The sequence below is a fragment of the Meriones unguiculatus genome, chromosome X (assembly GCF_030254825.1).
Source record: "Meriones unguiculatus strain TT.TT164.6M chromosome X, Bangor_MerUng_6.1, whole genome shotgun sequence".
NCBI classification, from domain to species: Eukaryota; Metazoa; Chordata; class Mammalia; order Rodentia; family Muridae; genus Meriones; species Meriones unguiculatus.
The window spans coordinates 136,188,599-136,204,872 of NC_083369.1; the positions used below are offsets into that span (position 1 = coordinate 136,188,599).

The 16,274-nt window shown below is 38.7% G+C and overlaps 1 protein-coding gene across 1 annotated transcript in view; it reads left to right on the forward strand.

Annotated features, from left to right (window-relative positions):
* Bmx (BMX non-receptor tyrosine kinase) overlaps positions 1–16,274 on the forward strand; it is a 64,289-nt gene that overhangs the window by 14,890 nt on the left and 33,125 nt on the right. The window contains exons 4-7 of the mRNA XM_060374877.1: positions 3,001–3,082; positions 7,341–7,460; positions 9,924–9,988; positions 15,709–15,884. Of these exons, the coding sequence (XP_060230860.1) occupies positions 3,001–3,082; positions 7,341–7,460; positions 9,924–9,988; positions 15,709–15,884 (443 nt within the window). The remainder of the gene's footprint in view (positions 1–3,000; positions 3,083–7,340; positions 7,461–9,923; positions 9,989–15,708; positions 15,885–16,274) is intronic.

The window sequence follows — 16,274 nt, forward strand, 5'->3', positions numbered from 1 at the left end:
TCAGAGGCCCTCTGTGGTAGGCTCCTGTCCTGTTTCCTGCTTTTTCCCTCTTCTGATGTCCATCCTTTTTGCCTTTCTGAGTGTGGATTGATCATCTTACCCAGGATCCTCCTTCTTATGGAAGATCCTCTAGTAGCTGAAGAAAATTGGTGTTAACTCTTATTTAAAAGTCTCATAGAATTCTGTGCTGAAACCATCTGGCCTTTGGCTTTTTTTTTTTTTTTTTTTTTTTTGAAAGAGATTTTTGATGACTGCTTCTATTTCCCTAGGGATATCGGACTATTTAATTTATTTATCTGATCTTGATTTAATTTTAATAAATAGAATATATCAAGAAAATTGTCCATTTCATTTAGATTTTCAAATTTTGTTGCATAAAGTCTTTGGTAGTAAGACCTAATGATTATTTGGATTTCCTCAGTGTCTGTCATTATGTTCCCTTTTTCTGATTTTGCTGATTTAGATAGTTTCTCTCTGCCTTTTCTTTAGTTTGTCTAATGGTTTTTTATCTTGTTGATTTTCTCAAAGATCCTGCTCTTGGTCTCATTGATTCTTTGGATTATTTTCTGTTTCTATTTCTTTGATTTCCGCTCCGAGTTTGATTATTTCTTATTGTCTACTACTCTTGGGTGTGTCTGCTTCTCCTCATTTATTTATTTATTTATTTATTTATTTATTTATTTATTATGGCTTTTAGGTGGGCTGTTAAGGTGCTTATAGGAGATGTCTCAAACTTCTTTCTGGAGGCACTTAGTGCTATGAAATTTCCTCTTAGTACTGCATTTTTTTTTCTATAAATTTGGGCAAGTTGTGCCTTCATTTTCATTGACTTTTAGGAACTTTTTTTTTTTTTCATTTCTTCCCTGACCAAGCTGGTGGGAGACTTTCTTCAAGATTTTTCTATTATATTTTCTCACTGTGTCCAGGAAAATAATGATATTGCAAAATGATCCCTTTAGACAATGATAATGTTTGAAATATTCCCAAGTGGTCATTGTCAGTTTACTAGAACCCTCCTAGGGTAGTTGCTTTCCTCAAAGGGAGGGAAAGCCTGATGAGTGAGAGTAAAATCTACCTAGTCTGACCTGCAATGGGTCTTTCCATCTCTTTTATGGAACACTGTGGTCTCTCTCTCTCTCTCTCTCTCTCTCTCTCTCTCTCTCTCTCTTCTTTCTCTTTCTCTCTCTCTCTCTGGGTAACAGCAAGTAGGAAGCTATGTGGGATTAAATGCACTCATACCCCACTTCGTTTCCAAGGAGGTAACAAAATAAACCATCATAATACAGTGAGAGTAACTGTTAAGATGGAGTTTTGATGTACATTCCTTATGCTTTGTTCCTCACTCCAAGATGTCAGGAAAATGTTCTTTTGTAGGTGACACTCTGGTTGGAAAGGACAAATAGCGAAGATGTAGGAGGTAGCAGAATAAACTAAGCAACAAGTACATTGGAGGCTAAAATAAAAGAATAAAAGAGAAGCAGGTGGTTCTATACTATGAAGAATTCTTTTGTAAACTTTCTTTCTTTTTTGTTGTGTGTGTGTTTGTGTGTACATGCTTCTACATGCCACAACATAATTGTGCAGGCAGAGGACAGATTGTAGGAGTCAGTTCTCTACTTCTATCACGCGGGTTCAGGGGATCAAAATTAGGTCATCAGGCCTGGTGGCAAACACCCTTATTCAAAGACTTCTTGCTGACCCCATAGCCCCCAGAAAATTTTAAACAGTTCTACACTAAAAAGAGTGCCTTTGTGAATGGCTTGAGCAAAGTCAGAACTACTACAAAACTATCATCCAGCTGGGGAAAACCAAGGGAGAGGGTGTTTCAAACACAGCAGGGACACAGAGGCTATGCAAAGCCACCAAGGTCGTCCAGCCCCACAGAGTTCCCAGCCCACTGCTTGCATTTGTATAGCAAGCAATAAAGAGACATCACAACTTAGCAGGGAGGTGGTGGGGATGCCTTTACTAACAGCACTCACTGAGGAAGTAGAGACAGGCAGATCTCTGTAGTTCAAGGCAAGCCTGGTCTACAGAGAAAGTTCCAGGACAATCAAAGCTACACCAAGAAACCCTGTTTCAAAAACAAACAAACAAACACCCCCAATCACAACTTATCTCTGAGTATAGTTGCTCATTTAGCATACATACACACACACACACACACATATATATATATCACATATAAATTGAAGTAAAAATATTAAAGTAGGATGAGCTCAGCTACTAGAGAATCTTCCATAAGTGGTACGTATTATTTTCCAGTTGTGAAATAAGCCTGATCCGGAGAGTGTGGGAGGTATGTAAGGTTGTAGGACATGGGGTGTCCTGCATGTGGTGGCAAGAGAATGCCAGATGTCCTGCTCTATCACTCTCCACCTTCTTCCCTTGAGATGGGATCTCCTTCTGAACCTGGAGTCCCACTAACGTTCCTCTCTGACCTCTAGAGCACTGGGCTCACAGGCTTGTGGGGGAGCACTCCCTGCTTTCTTACCCACCAAGCCATCTCTCCACATAGTGTGGAGTGCCTGAGATGTACCACATGATATGACAAACTGACATAACAAGGAGACACAATTTTCTTCAATACAAACACAAACCATAAACTGACCAGAACGTGGGGGAAAGAGATCTCATCCCTGGAAATTTGTTTTAAGGATCCACAGGTTAATTTTTTTCTAATTGTGAAATAAAACACCTACTGGTTAGTGCTGGACTTCTAAGAAATATGTAGTTTACCATATTAAAATATTTCTTGGTCCAGGGCACCCCAATGAGACTTTGCGCTTCACTGCTGTCCCAGTCTCCATTGCTGTGATTTTTCCCAAGTGCTGAAGTGTATGGAAGGTTAAACAAACACAATACTTTTAAATACAATTACACATCTAACACATGTAATACGAGAAAAGCTTTATTGCTGATAATATAAAAATTTACCGGTACTTCAGATTGAACCATGAAACTTGCATCAAAATTCATTGCTTTTCTCCCCTTTTCCAGATTGTGTATAAAGATGGGCTTCTCTATGTTTATGCATCAAATGAAGAGAGCCGAAGTCAGTGGCTGAAAGCACTGCAAAAAGGTAACAAAACGCTATCATGAAAGCTTGAATCGTTTTTCTACCAAACTCAGGTGATGGGCTGTATTCATGCTTGCTTTTGCCTTCTCATTTAACAGGCAGGAAGCCTAGGTGGTAGCTTTCACAGTGAGCAGAGCTAGCTATTGTGCCTTCCCTGGTCGGGGTTGAGGGGGCAGGCATGTAGGCCAACTGCGCTTCATGTCCAGCTACCCTATCAAGCACATGTTGCATCTTGTGGCACAATCCTCTTGACCACTCTATGGACGAGGGTATTATTAGTCTTCATTTTCTTCACACACATTTAAAAGACAACAGGCAAATGCCACAAACCTGGGTAATGGGATCACAGAATTCAGTTTCCTTAACCCAACTTTTAAAATCACAAGTAACCTAAGTCACTGTATTTTGCCCCAAACTGAAAATTTAATGAAAGTTTTAGTTGTGATTTTTAGGTTGCTGCAGTAATAAGGGAGATAATTGTTATTATTAATTTAGCACCACCGTATTTTTTTATGCAATCATTTTGTATTCAAAAGGGTCCTGTTGTAAGGACAATACGTAACTCAAATCAGTGACACTGCTGGTGCAGCTTTAGGCTTTAAGATCCTAGACAGAGGAAGATTTGGTTTTTACATTTAGTTTCAGTGATGGCAATATCTCAATATACCGCACACTGCGCACACCCCTTCCACATTAAAGCCAATACGTCTTTTCCCACACATAGTCCTCCATTTTCCCTTTATGCGAACTGACGTAGCAATCTATTTTGTAGAGTAGTGAAGTGGTCCATTAGGGAAAGAAGCTTCCCTCATTATCTACAATCATCTAAATGAAATGAAATGAGATGGGAATCTCTGTCAGAACCAGGTAAACCTGGTTACCTTGTCATCTATACACTATGTAACACATCTGGGCCTCCGCTTCCTGACTTGCAAAATGAGAAGCATATATCTTTTCCCATATAACAATTACATGTATGAGTGACTATAAAATATAGAAAAATATTCTCTCACACATAAGCTATCATGGTTATAATGGGGCTTCCAGGAGGAGCCCTAAGGTTTTGCTTCCCAGCCATTCATCTTTCGGAGAAACCTCCTAGGGCTCCGTTGTCATGTAGATACTTCCTATAGTCAGCTCTAGTCTAGCCCCTGTGTTTCCATTTGTGGGTCTTCTGGAATTGTACATGTTGTGCAGGTTGTGAGGAGGGGGCTGGGTAACACACATGAAGGTTTATGGATAGAAAAGGAGGACAAAGAGACAAGCAACACATCTATCGGTCCCTCACAAAACTGTAGTGTCTCCATTCCTAGTGCTGCTGTAGATTTAACAGAGAGTGTATAGCTGTTAGCAGTGTTTAGTACCAGAGGAAAAAAGACATTAGACAGTCATTGGGACAAATCTATTTTTACTCTCTCTCACACAAGGAGCGCGTGGCAGGCAGTGTTGGGATTGGACAAGCATTGGAGTATGTCAAGGACATGGTTCCTTCTAGATGTCTGTTTTACCATTCTTACAGGTTACTGGACGGTTCTAAGCTGTCATAGAAGCCTCCCACTGAAAACTTTTGTTCATGCTACATTTCCCAGAACTATGGCTCATATCCATCTCTGTGTACAATAGACACTGAAAAACAGTATCTGTGTTTGTTTTGTCTAATCTCTGTGCTGGAGGATAAGGAAGGTAGTTAGAAAACTAACTTGCCATGGGAAGGCAAAGGTTCTCTCACTTAAATATTTCCCATTATGAAATTTCACCAGTTTACACCATATCCGTCCATTTAACTCTGTAAGAGTCGTGATAGCAATAACAGCCAACCCTCAGGGTTGAGTAGACTAAATGATGCATGTGAGGAAACAATATATGAAGTCACATACGATTTTTTAAATATCATCAAGTATGGGAATTGTTGCAGTGTGGACTTATGGTCTTGGTTGGAGAGTTAGTTTCTCAGGAAACTGAATCCTTTTCATTGGGAACATAGAAATCTTGGCATAATAAAGAGCAATCTCTTAGATAGCAGGAAATAGAATTCAAATTGTTATTTGGGAATAAAATAAGAAATTAGCATTTTATGATCTTAATTCATTCTGTAGTAATTCACCTTTAATGCTCTTTAGTAAAGTTTTTTATTGGTTCCAGCACTTTCAGCTAAACTGAAATGAATTACTAAATAAACGACATTACTAAAACCTACTGTTCACTGAATAACTGAGGCCAGAGATTTATGTGTAGTATATGTATGTTTTACACCCACTCAATGATACAGCACAACACTTTAGGTTGAGTTAATAAAGGAGGGATAGGACTCTCTTGGGTTCAAAGTTAGCAATTTTCTAAACAAACATAAAACCAGTCAGGAAGAGTTGAAGTCACACAATGAAACAGCCCTCCTCAATTAAAGATGCTTGTTGAGTTATTTTTTACTTAGTCTTTGTAGGTTTCTCTACTGTATTACAAAACTCACAGCAAGGCGTGGCAACACATGCCTGTAATACCAGCATAACTGCAGCACTTGGAAAGCAGAGGAATGAAGATCTCTGTGAGTTCTAGGCCAGCCTGGTCTACAAAGCGAGTACAGGACAGCCAGGGCTATACCAAGAAACCCTGTCTGGAAACCCCCTTCCCAAAAAACCCTCACTAATTTTATGTTGAAACAGTACTACATTCCAAGATTAGAATTTAATTTATGTAGGGTTAGCATTGCTTTATTCTTGTGGTTTGTTTTCCCACTACTAGAGATGGAGCCCAGATTTTATGCATGCTAAGCAAGTGCTCTACCACCAAGCTGCACCTTAAGCTCCTTTTCTCTAATATACACATATTTCGGAAGAGTAGGCCCTACCTAGGTGTGGTGTTAGAGTACTGTAGTACCAGCATTTGGGATATGGAGACAGGAGAGTCAAGATTTCAAGATCAGCTTTGGCTACTAGTTTTGTATGTATGAGATCTTGTCTCAAAAAATGTAGCTTCCCATCCCCTCAAATTATTTATTCCTTAGACTAAGGATGTCAAAGTCATGAAAGACACAGAAGAGACAAAATACTATTCTAGGTCAAAGACTACTAAATAAATTTCATACATAATGCTGGATTATAACTTTGATCAGAAAGAATATGTAATTTAAAGAACATTATTGCAACAATTGGAAAAAAATCAAATGTTACAGTATATTTGATCAGACTGTGAACCCCAAAATTGTGTTATTTACTGGAAAAACCTGTTTCTAGTTGTAGTGTGGCTCAGCCCTAGCACACACCCTTAATTCAAGAGCTTTCTGCTTGAATATTGTAAACAAGATTAAATAAAGTCAACCATAGGTCAAGAGGCAGAGCAAGCCACCAGTTGACAGAAAGTGAACATAGGACTATTAAGAGGAAAAAAAAAAAGACCATAAGAAATGAGAGGAAGCCAGGAAAACTGATAGAAAGAAAAACAAGAAGTAGAAGTGAGAGACATTCAGTTTGAGGGGCTCTTGAGACAATTTGGGAGAAGGGGCATTTCTTCTGGAACACTGGCTGAGAGGGAAGGTCAGCTGGGTGTTTTCTCTGCCTCTCTGAGCTAGCAGGCTTTCAGCCCAGCCTGTGGCTACCAAATCTTTATATGTAAAATCAAACGATTGAGATTTTGTTAAAAACAACAAATATTAAATGTATATTCAATATTTCCTGAATTTGACAATTCACTTTATAGTTAGGTAAGATAATACCCTTGGTAATAAATACTGTGTGGGGAAATATTTATGGGTGATATTATTCAAATCGTATATCTGCTAATAATGCTGAATTATTACATGAATGATAGTGATAAAATTTTGGAACAATAACAATGAAAATCCATTGTAAGCACATACTGTCAAAAACTTTCCTTTTTTCCTAAAGTCTAGTCCTATCACCCAGCCTACTTTTTCTACCCAAGAACATCTGGTGCTGAATGTAAACCATTCAGAATGTTCACATATAAATTTATAGAAATGTGAATGGCAAGCTGGCCAGTGTGTGCATTTTTACTAACTCTTCAACATCAGCATGATAAGTTAGTATGCTGTGGGAAGACTATGGATTATGCTGTGGTTTCTACTTATTCTTTGGGTGTATTAACCCCCAAACGAAAAACAACTGCTTTAGTAGACACTGGCTCTTACCTCAGTTGCTGGTCAATGAGATTGTCATTGTACTGAGATTATAGTATTTACTTACTGCACTGCATCTCTTAGGCATATGTCTGCTTATTTCTTATATTCTTTCTGCTTGACCTGCAGAGATACGGGGCAACCCCCACCTGTTGATCAAGTATCACAGTGGCTTCTTTGTGGACGGGAAGTTCCTGTGCTGCCAGCAGAGCTGCAAAGCAGCCCCAGGATGCACTCTCTGGGAAGCATGTATGTGTAACTTCCTGTTGGGCTGGGCCTTCAGTATGTGTGAGGAGGGAGCACTAGGTTAGGTCTGCCCAATGCTAGATTAGTTTTCTAAGGGCAAAACCCACTCTACCAATTGGCATTATAGCAATATAGCTTTGTGAATGTGAAGTTAAAAATGAAGTCTAATTTTAGTGTCAGTTGAATCATACTCCCTTGATATTAATATCTTACCCAAAAAAAAGACAGAGAGAAAAAGAACACGAATTTGGATGGGTAAGGGAGGTGGGGAGAATCTGGGAGGAGTTGTGGGAGGAGAAAGAATATCAACAAAATATATTTTATGAAAACATTTTAATGAAAACTTGAAGACATGGATCAAGAAATGACCCATTAATACCTCTCATAATTCTTCTAGTTTAAAGTAGACTTTTTAGAATTAAAATGTAGTGACCATATCACCATGTATCAAACAGCTAGTTTTCCCACTTTGTAAGAATATGAGAAACTGGAGAGATGGCTCAGTAGTTTAAAGTACCACCTGCCTTTCCAGAGATGGCATGGGTTTGGTTCCCAGCACTCACATGGCACTTCACAGCCATCTGTAACTCTAGTCCCAGTCAACCTGATGCCTTTTTCTAGCCTCCTTGGCACTGCATGTGTGTGGCACACAGATAGATCCAAGCAAAACACCCAATATAAAATAAAAATAAAGAAAAGCTGTATTAAAAAAAAAAACAAAGGCAAGCATGCTGGCATATATTTGTAATCTTGGTACTCAGAAGGTTGGTGCAAGAAGATCATGGTTTGAGACTATCCTGAGCTACACTGAAAGTTTAAAACTAACTCTCACACTGAGACCCTGTCTCAAGCACAGATACACACACACACACACACACACACACACACGTTTGTGGGTGTGCGCGAGAGAAAGTTTAGTTCTTTCTTTTCATAAAAAATAAGTCATGAAACAACCTTGGTTTTTTAAATTATATAGCAAAAAGTACAATTTAAGCAATAGTTTTAATTATCACATATGCCAAAATGATGATGGCTATCATTACAAGGTATATTTGTAATTGATCATTCTGTAAGGGAGTGCTGATTTCTCAATAACATGTACAAATGGGGTATAAATTACTTGTAGGACTTAGAGGAACTTAAACTTTCAGTCTAGGTATTACAACATGTCCATGGAAATCAATCTGGTACTTTCTTAGACAAGTAGGAATAATGTTTCCTGGAGATCCAGCTATACCACTCCTAGGCATATATCCAAAAGATTCTCAAGTACACAATAAGGACATTTGCTCAACCATGTTTGTAGCAGCTTTATTTGTAATAGCCAGAATCTGGAAACAACCCAGATGTCCCTCAAATGAGGAATGGATACAGAAATTGTGGTACATATACACAATGGAATATTACTCAGCAATTAAAAACAAAGAAATCATGAAATTTGCAGGCAAATGGTGGGAACTAGAAAAGTTTATCCTGAGTGAGTTATCCCAGAAGCAGAAAGACACACATATGTACTCACTTATATACTCACTTATAAGTGAATATTAAACATATAATATAGTACAAACATACTAAAATCTGCACACCCAAAGAAGCTAAGCAAGAAGGAGGACTCTGGGTAAGATGATCAATCCTCAGTCAGAAAGGCAAATGGGACAGATGTCAGGAGAGGGAGAAAATGGGCAACAGGACAGGAGCCTACCACAGAGGGCCTTTGAAAGACTCTACCCAGCAAGGTATCAAAGCAGATGCTGAGATTCATAGTCAAACTTTGCGCAGAGTGCAGGGAATCTTATGAAAGAAGGGGGTGATAGAAAGACCTGGAGGTGACAGGAGCTCCACAAGGAGAGAAAGAGAACCAAAACATCTGGTTAAAGTGCTCTTTTCTGAGACTGATACTCCAATCAAGGACCATACATGGAGATAACCTAGATTCCCTGTACAGATATAGCCCGTGGCAGCTTAGTCTCTAAATGGGTGTCCTAGTACGGAGAACAGGGACTGTCACTGACATGAATTCAGTGACTGGCTATTTGATCTCCTCCCCCTGATGGGGGAACAGGCCACAGAGAAAGACAATGCAGCCAGTCCTGATGGGAACTGATAGGGTAGGTTCAGAGGGAAGGGGAGGAGGACCTGCCCTATCAGTGGACTGGGGGAAGGACATGGGAGGAGATGAGGGAGGGAGGGTGGCATTGTGATGGGATGAGGAAGGGGCTACAGCTGGGATATGAAGTGAATAAACTGTAGTTTATAAAAAATTTTAAATAATAACTACAACAATAAAAAAATACAGTATGTCCCTGGAAGTGGAAGAGTGCCATTTGAGCTGAGCATTACATGAGAAAGCTTCAGATGTTAAGTCTAAATTCAGTTGATCTGATGTATTATTCATGGAAACTGGTTTATTGTTCTCATTCCCAGTGTTGGGTGTTTTCCTTTGTTTTGTTTGTTTTTTCTTTTTAGATGCTGATCTGCACATTGCAATCAGTGATGACAAACACAGAGTTCCTACTTTCCCAGAGAGGGTAGTAAGTTCATTTTTAATCATTTTCAAGGATGAAATATTTGTACATATATGTCATTCTATTTTGTTCTGATTCATCCTCTATCTTCCACCCTCCCTGGTTCCCTTTTGTATTCTTCATGTATGTCTGTGTACTCCATTACCCTCTCATTTTCCCCTTAAGTTCTCTTCCTCCATTTTATTATGCTTGCTCTAGTTTTATGTACATTATCTCACACACATATACTATTAAATACACACACATGCACACATAATCTTTAATTTAGGTTGTGTGTATGAGAAAAAACAGGCAGCATTTGCCTTTCTGGGTCTGGCTTATTTGAGTTAACATAATGATTTCCAGTTCCTATGTATTTCTCTGCAAATGTCATGGTTTTGGTTTTGTTTGTTTTGTTTTTGTCGTTGTTTTGTTTTGTTTTACAGCTGAATAAAATTACATGGTGCATATGAATCACATTTTTTTTATCTATTCATTTATTGATGGACACCTATGCTTGCTCTCTTTCCTAGCTCTTGTGAATAGTGTAACAATAAATGAAGAGTATAGATGGATGGATGTGTATTACAGCAAGAATCTGGGATGCGGGGCCTAAGTATGAGGTAGACTAAAAACTCATGCAATCACCAACTTTATTCAGAGCATCAGACAATTTATATTGTGAGGGTATTCTGACAGTTAAGGAAGGTTAAATGAGCAAAGTCACACGAGTTTAAGCTATATATAGTCACAAAGAAAATCCATGATTGGAAGCTACAAGCCTTTTTTTCTTGTTTCCTTGGAGTTATCTCACCAGCTCTCAGAAATCTCCTTACACAGCTTCATTCATGGACCGTGTTCCAACAAATATGCATTTATCTCTGCTCTAAGTCAGTAGTCTGAAATCTATTTTTGCAAATGGGGCATAGCAAATAAACCAACCATTGCCATATTCAAAACTAGAGAATGTGGACTTCAAACAAACTTTTCAGCAGAGAAAAAATTATGAGCTATCACTTACATCTACAGTTAGTATTAAATAAATTTTCAAACATAGATTCATGGTAACATTTTATTATGTATTAACTATGAGATATTTTCCTAACCTGTAAACCTATAACTAGTTACCAAAAACACTTTTATGTGAGACGAATCTTTGTGATGGCATCGCTCATAACAGACAATGCTTCTTTTCTTACATAGACAAAACTACCTTGTGAAAGTGTGATGAAATGGGAGTCTATGGAACATAGCGTTATGGAATAACATAATTCATTTTCTCTATTATTCTCCCCAAGTCATTTAATGCAACTTCACTGCCTCCAGATAACTTCTTTGACAGACTCCATAGTTTTCCAGTCACTGCAATAGAAAAATTTCCTCAATTACTTATCATTAAAACTGCCACTAAAAAGGCATTGTGAACTGATTATCCTACTCTTTGATCACTTCCCCCTGAGGAGAGAGCAACCTTACCAGGCTACAGAAGAAGATAATGCAGCTACTCTTGATGAGACCTGATAGACTAGGATCAGAAGGAAGGAGAGGAGGACCTCCCCTATCAGTGGACTTGGGGAGGGACATGGGTAGAGAAGGGAGAGAGATGGTGGGATTGGGAGGGGAGGAGGGAAGGAGCTACAGGGGGGATACAAAGTGAATAAACTCTAATTAATAAAAATAAAAATTACAAAAAAATTTATAGTGATGCACACCTTTAATGTCAGCACTCAAGAGGCAGAGGTGGGTGGATCTCTGAGTTTGAGGCCAGTCTGGTCTACACAGAGAGTTGTAGGACAGCCAAGTCTACACAAAAAACACCTGTCTGAAAACAACAACAGGTCTCCATCTGTTGTCATAGCTGCCTTATGTTAAGTTACAGCCTCTTCCCTTTACCTTGCTCTGGTCTGCATCAACTGGCAGCCGGCTTTGGGGCAGAGGTCATGGAACTATTGGGCCTTCTGACCCTTTCCATATAAAGCCAAATAACAACAGTAAAATGAAAAGGAGACGTTTTTTTACATAGCTGTACATGGTCCGATTATGATCTGTTGTGGTGGCAGCTGCACAAGATTTTGCAAAAATTCTTTGTCTTATGAGAGAATTGTGTCAATTTACTGCTGAGAGGGCAGATCCAAATGGAACTAATGACAGGAACAATGTCTTGATACTCAGCCCTTACATTTGACAACCCTCAAGCGTTACATTGGACTATCACATCTATTTTAGACAGAGTCTTTTCAGTATGGTTACTAGCTAACTTGTTTCCAAGGATGGAACCTTTCTATAGGAAAATAAACAATACTTTGACAGCTGTAGATCATTAAAATGTTTGCAGATTGCCCCCTTCTTTCTTCTGTTGATAGCCATAGCCTTCTACTTTCAGGATTCTCAGGAAGATGGCATTCTAGGAGGTATTTCAAGTGAACTCCAGGTTCTCTAGGATGTCATCTGAAATGGGCATCTCTAGTCTATAGTGTGTTTTAAGTTCTGATTATTTTTCTCCTTCTGATAAAAACCTATATCATTTTCTTTAATCAACATAACTTGAAAAAATAACTCATTAAAAATACATTAGGTAGCACCCCCGAATTTCATGTCCAAACAGAACTTTAAAATGTGACATTATTTGGAAATAAGATGTTTTCAGGAACAATTTATAGGTAAAGTTCAGGATGAGATCATACAGGGCAAGAGGGTACCATAAGTTTGAAGACTGGTACTTTTGTAAGAGAAAGGACACAGGAAGATAGATACACAGAGGAGATGGCAGTGGAAAGACATATGCAAACACTGGGGTTATAATACCACAACATACATTACCACCAAAAACTAGGACAGGCAAACCATCTTTCCTAGAATCTTCAGAGGGAGCATGGTCAAGTTAAACTTTAAATTGGGATTTTTGAACTGCAAAACAAGTATTTCCATAATCTTTGCCTCACAAACGTTGGCAATGTTTTATAGTAGCTCTAAGAAACAGGATGGTTTGGGCCATTTTCTTTGTTTTCAAAAGCATTGTTATTTGTTTGGGCTTGGGTACTTGCTGCAGTCCTGTGGCTTGAAACTCACAGGTATTTGGCTTAGAGGTAGCTCAGTAGTAGAGCACTTGTCTAGCATCATAAGGCCTTGGGTTTAACTCTAGCATACAAAACAAGCAAACAACTGTGATTCTAACATCAGTGTCTAGACTAGACAAAGTTACAAAGACAGATGTCCAAATAATATTGCTGGGGACCAGCATGGAAATAGAGAGTGACTGCAAAAGGGCAGGAGAGAGTTTATAAGAGTAATGGAAATATGCTAAGAATGGATTGTAATGATGGCTATATAATTGGATACATTTACTAACAGTCACAAAATTCTACACATAAAATGGATAATTTGTGCTGGAGTTTATTTCAAACAAATCTAAGCACAGGAGGTAAATTAGGAGCTAGAAACCATCAAATCATATTTCTTCCAAGGGATTTTTTTTTTTGGGGGGGGAAATAGTTGTTGAAAACGCCAGATAAATCAATGGTCAAAGGTCCCAAGTGCTTTTACAAAAATATTTTTGTTTATTCTCTGAGAATTGTGTTCATATGTACAAAGTATTCATATTCGATCTACTCTCTACTCCCTTCTGTGATGCCAATGGCACAACTTTGTGTCCTCTTCTTATTTTTTTACAACCCACAAAGTTCAGTTTGGGCTGCCCATATACGCATGAGTGTGGAGTCATCCACTGGAATGTGCTCCACCTACCAGAGGCACACCCATGAAGAAAACTGACCCCCTGTCCTTCAATAGCCATCAATTGCCAACAGCTCCTTAGCTAGAGGTGGGGCCATATGAGCCACTCCTCCTCCCTGCTGTAATATTGACCAGCTTGTCTTCTGTGGGTCTTCTGCAGGTAACCCCAGCTTCTGTGAGCTCGTGAGTGCTCATGTCATGTCTAGAAGACACTGTTTTGCAGTAGGCCTCCCCAAGCTCTCTGGCTCTTACAGTCTTTCTGCACTCTTTTCCTCAATGTTCACTGAGTCCAAGGCTGGTTTTAAGTATAAGCTATTTAAATTAAAGTTCAAAAAGGAGTGTCATGAAAGACATACTCTCCTCTCCATTCTCTTCTCTCCCTCTCCTCCCTTTCTTTTCCTTCTTCCTCCTTCCTTTCCTCTCCCCCTCCACACCACACTGAGCTCTAGCTAGTGTGTGTGTGTGTGTGTGTGTGTGTGTGTGTGTGTGTGTGTTACCACAGTACTTGGTAGAGGGCTTATTTTCTGAATTGTGGAAGGAAAAACAATCCTTTGGTCATTCTGCTTAGTTGCATTTGAATATTTTTATAATGCATTTATGTTTGGAGAGAACTCTTCTTTGAATTTATCAACAATGGGATCCTTCATAACAAGTAGTTCTAGGTCAGTAAATCCTTATCTCCAAATAAATTATATTCCTGAAACTAAAAAGGAAAATACAATGCAAGAAAAAAATAAAATTCAGAGTTTATAAACAAAATGGATTTTAATGGAATATAATTCACTTAGAAAAGCACACAAATATGCTCAGCTTGTAAATTTTTAAAAACTGAACCAATCTGCATCAAACACATTCAGAATAAGAAATAGAACATCAGAAAATGCCAGGGATACTCACGTTTTATTTCAGTTAGTCCATTAGCCAAGAAAATTTGCTAGCTAGATGATCAACTCATTGATTTGCTTAAATTACCCAAATCTCCCCCACACACTGAGAGACAGACATACAGACACACATACAACACACACATACATACATACACAGAGGGAGATATAGATAAACAGACAGATAGATGATGAGATAGAGATAGATCACACAATTAAGTTGTCTGTCTTTTTTGGTTTAGTTTATAGGAGTCTTAATTTTTAATAAGTGATTATATTTTATTCTCATTGCTTATAAAATTCTGTTAGGTGATTAAACTAGTGAATTATTCTCTTGTTGTTGGCCTGACAAATTATCAAAAAATTTAGTGGCTTAAAGCAACATAATTTTTAAAAAAGAAAAAAAAATGTGATTTTTTTTTCATAGTTCTGAAGTTCAAACGCCTAACATGGTTCTAATCAGCCGTTTCTTCGGGAATCTTTAAGGGCATTGTTTCCTTGCTTTGCCTAGATTCTGCAGGTTGCATTTTCAGTAGTTCCAGGTGCCTTCCTTCATCTTCAGCACCAGAGAGGCACCAGCTTCTCTGCTCCCTGCCTCTGCTCACATAGCTATGTGCACTTCCTAATTCCTGACACTTCTGATTATATCAGACTCATCTCCATCTCTAAGAATGATCCCTCCATGGCAAATGCCTTAATTTAGTCACAGTCAGCAGAGTCCCTTTCATACATGGATATCTGGGGAAGCCATTTTTCGGTCAACTGCAGCAACAATATATTTCCTATTTTATCATCTTGATAAGTATTTTGGTAGTTTTCCATTTTATCAAATTCCACTGGTTCTACTTTAACCATTATTTTGCACATCTTTGGGTTTCAATGCTAGATATATAGCATTTAATTGCTGGCCTATAGGATATAGACACTCAGCATAACAACATTGTGCAAATGAGTTTCCAACTAGAAGAAGCAGGAGTGAACAGTGGTTCTACATCGATACTTAATATTGTCTCCATGCCTCCTCCCTCCTTTCTTTTCTTCCATCCTTCCTCTTTTGTGTGGGAACTGATATATTTTGTTCCTGTATCTGTGCCTCTTTTGTAACATGATGCAATCTCTTGCACTCCAAAGCTGAAGATTCCACGGGCAGTTCCTGTTCTCAGAATGGATGCATCATCTTCAAGTACCACTCTACCCCAACATGACAGCCACCCAAAGAAAAGCTATGGTTCTGAGCCAACCATCAACATACGCTATATTCCAAGGGAAGACTGCCCTGACTGGTGGCAAGTAAGAAAACTGAAAAGGTAAAGCTAAGCATGTAAGCTGGCTGCCAAGGATGCAGAACAAACATTGTTACATAGTATCAGACCGTAGATTCGAAGCTAGTGGCACAGGCCTTAGCTGTACGAAGGTGGCTGTCTCCAAAAATATTCAATACTTGGACTACAAGAGTAGGGAAGCCAAGTGGTCCCTCTGGAGCTGACAGTACGGACTACCCTTTCCCTTCTTGCTCCCGCTTCCCCTGAAAAACTGCATGATCTTAAGCACAGAATGTAAAATGTCTCCCTTATATAAAAGAGGGAGTTTCCTGTAGGCTGCCTTAGTCAGTCCTTTCAATTTTTCAACCCAGTGAGGCTATCCAAACCCAGAATTGAAAGCACGTTGAAAGTGAGTATCTCTTTAGGCTCTGTATC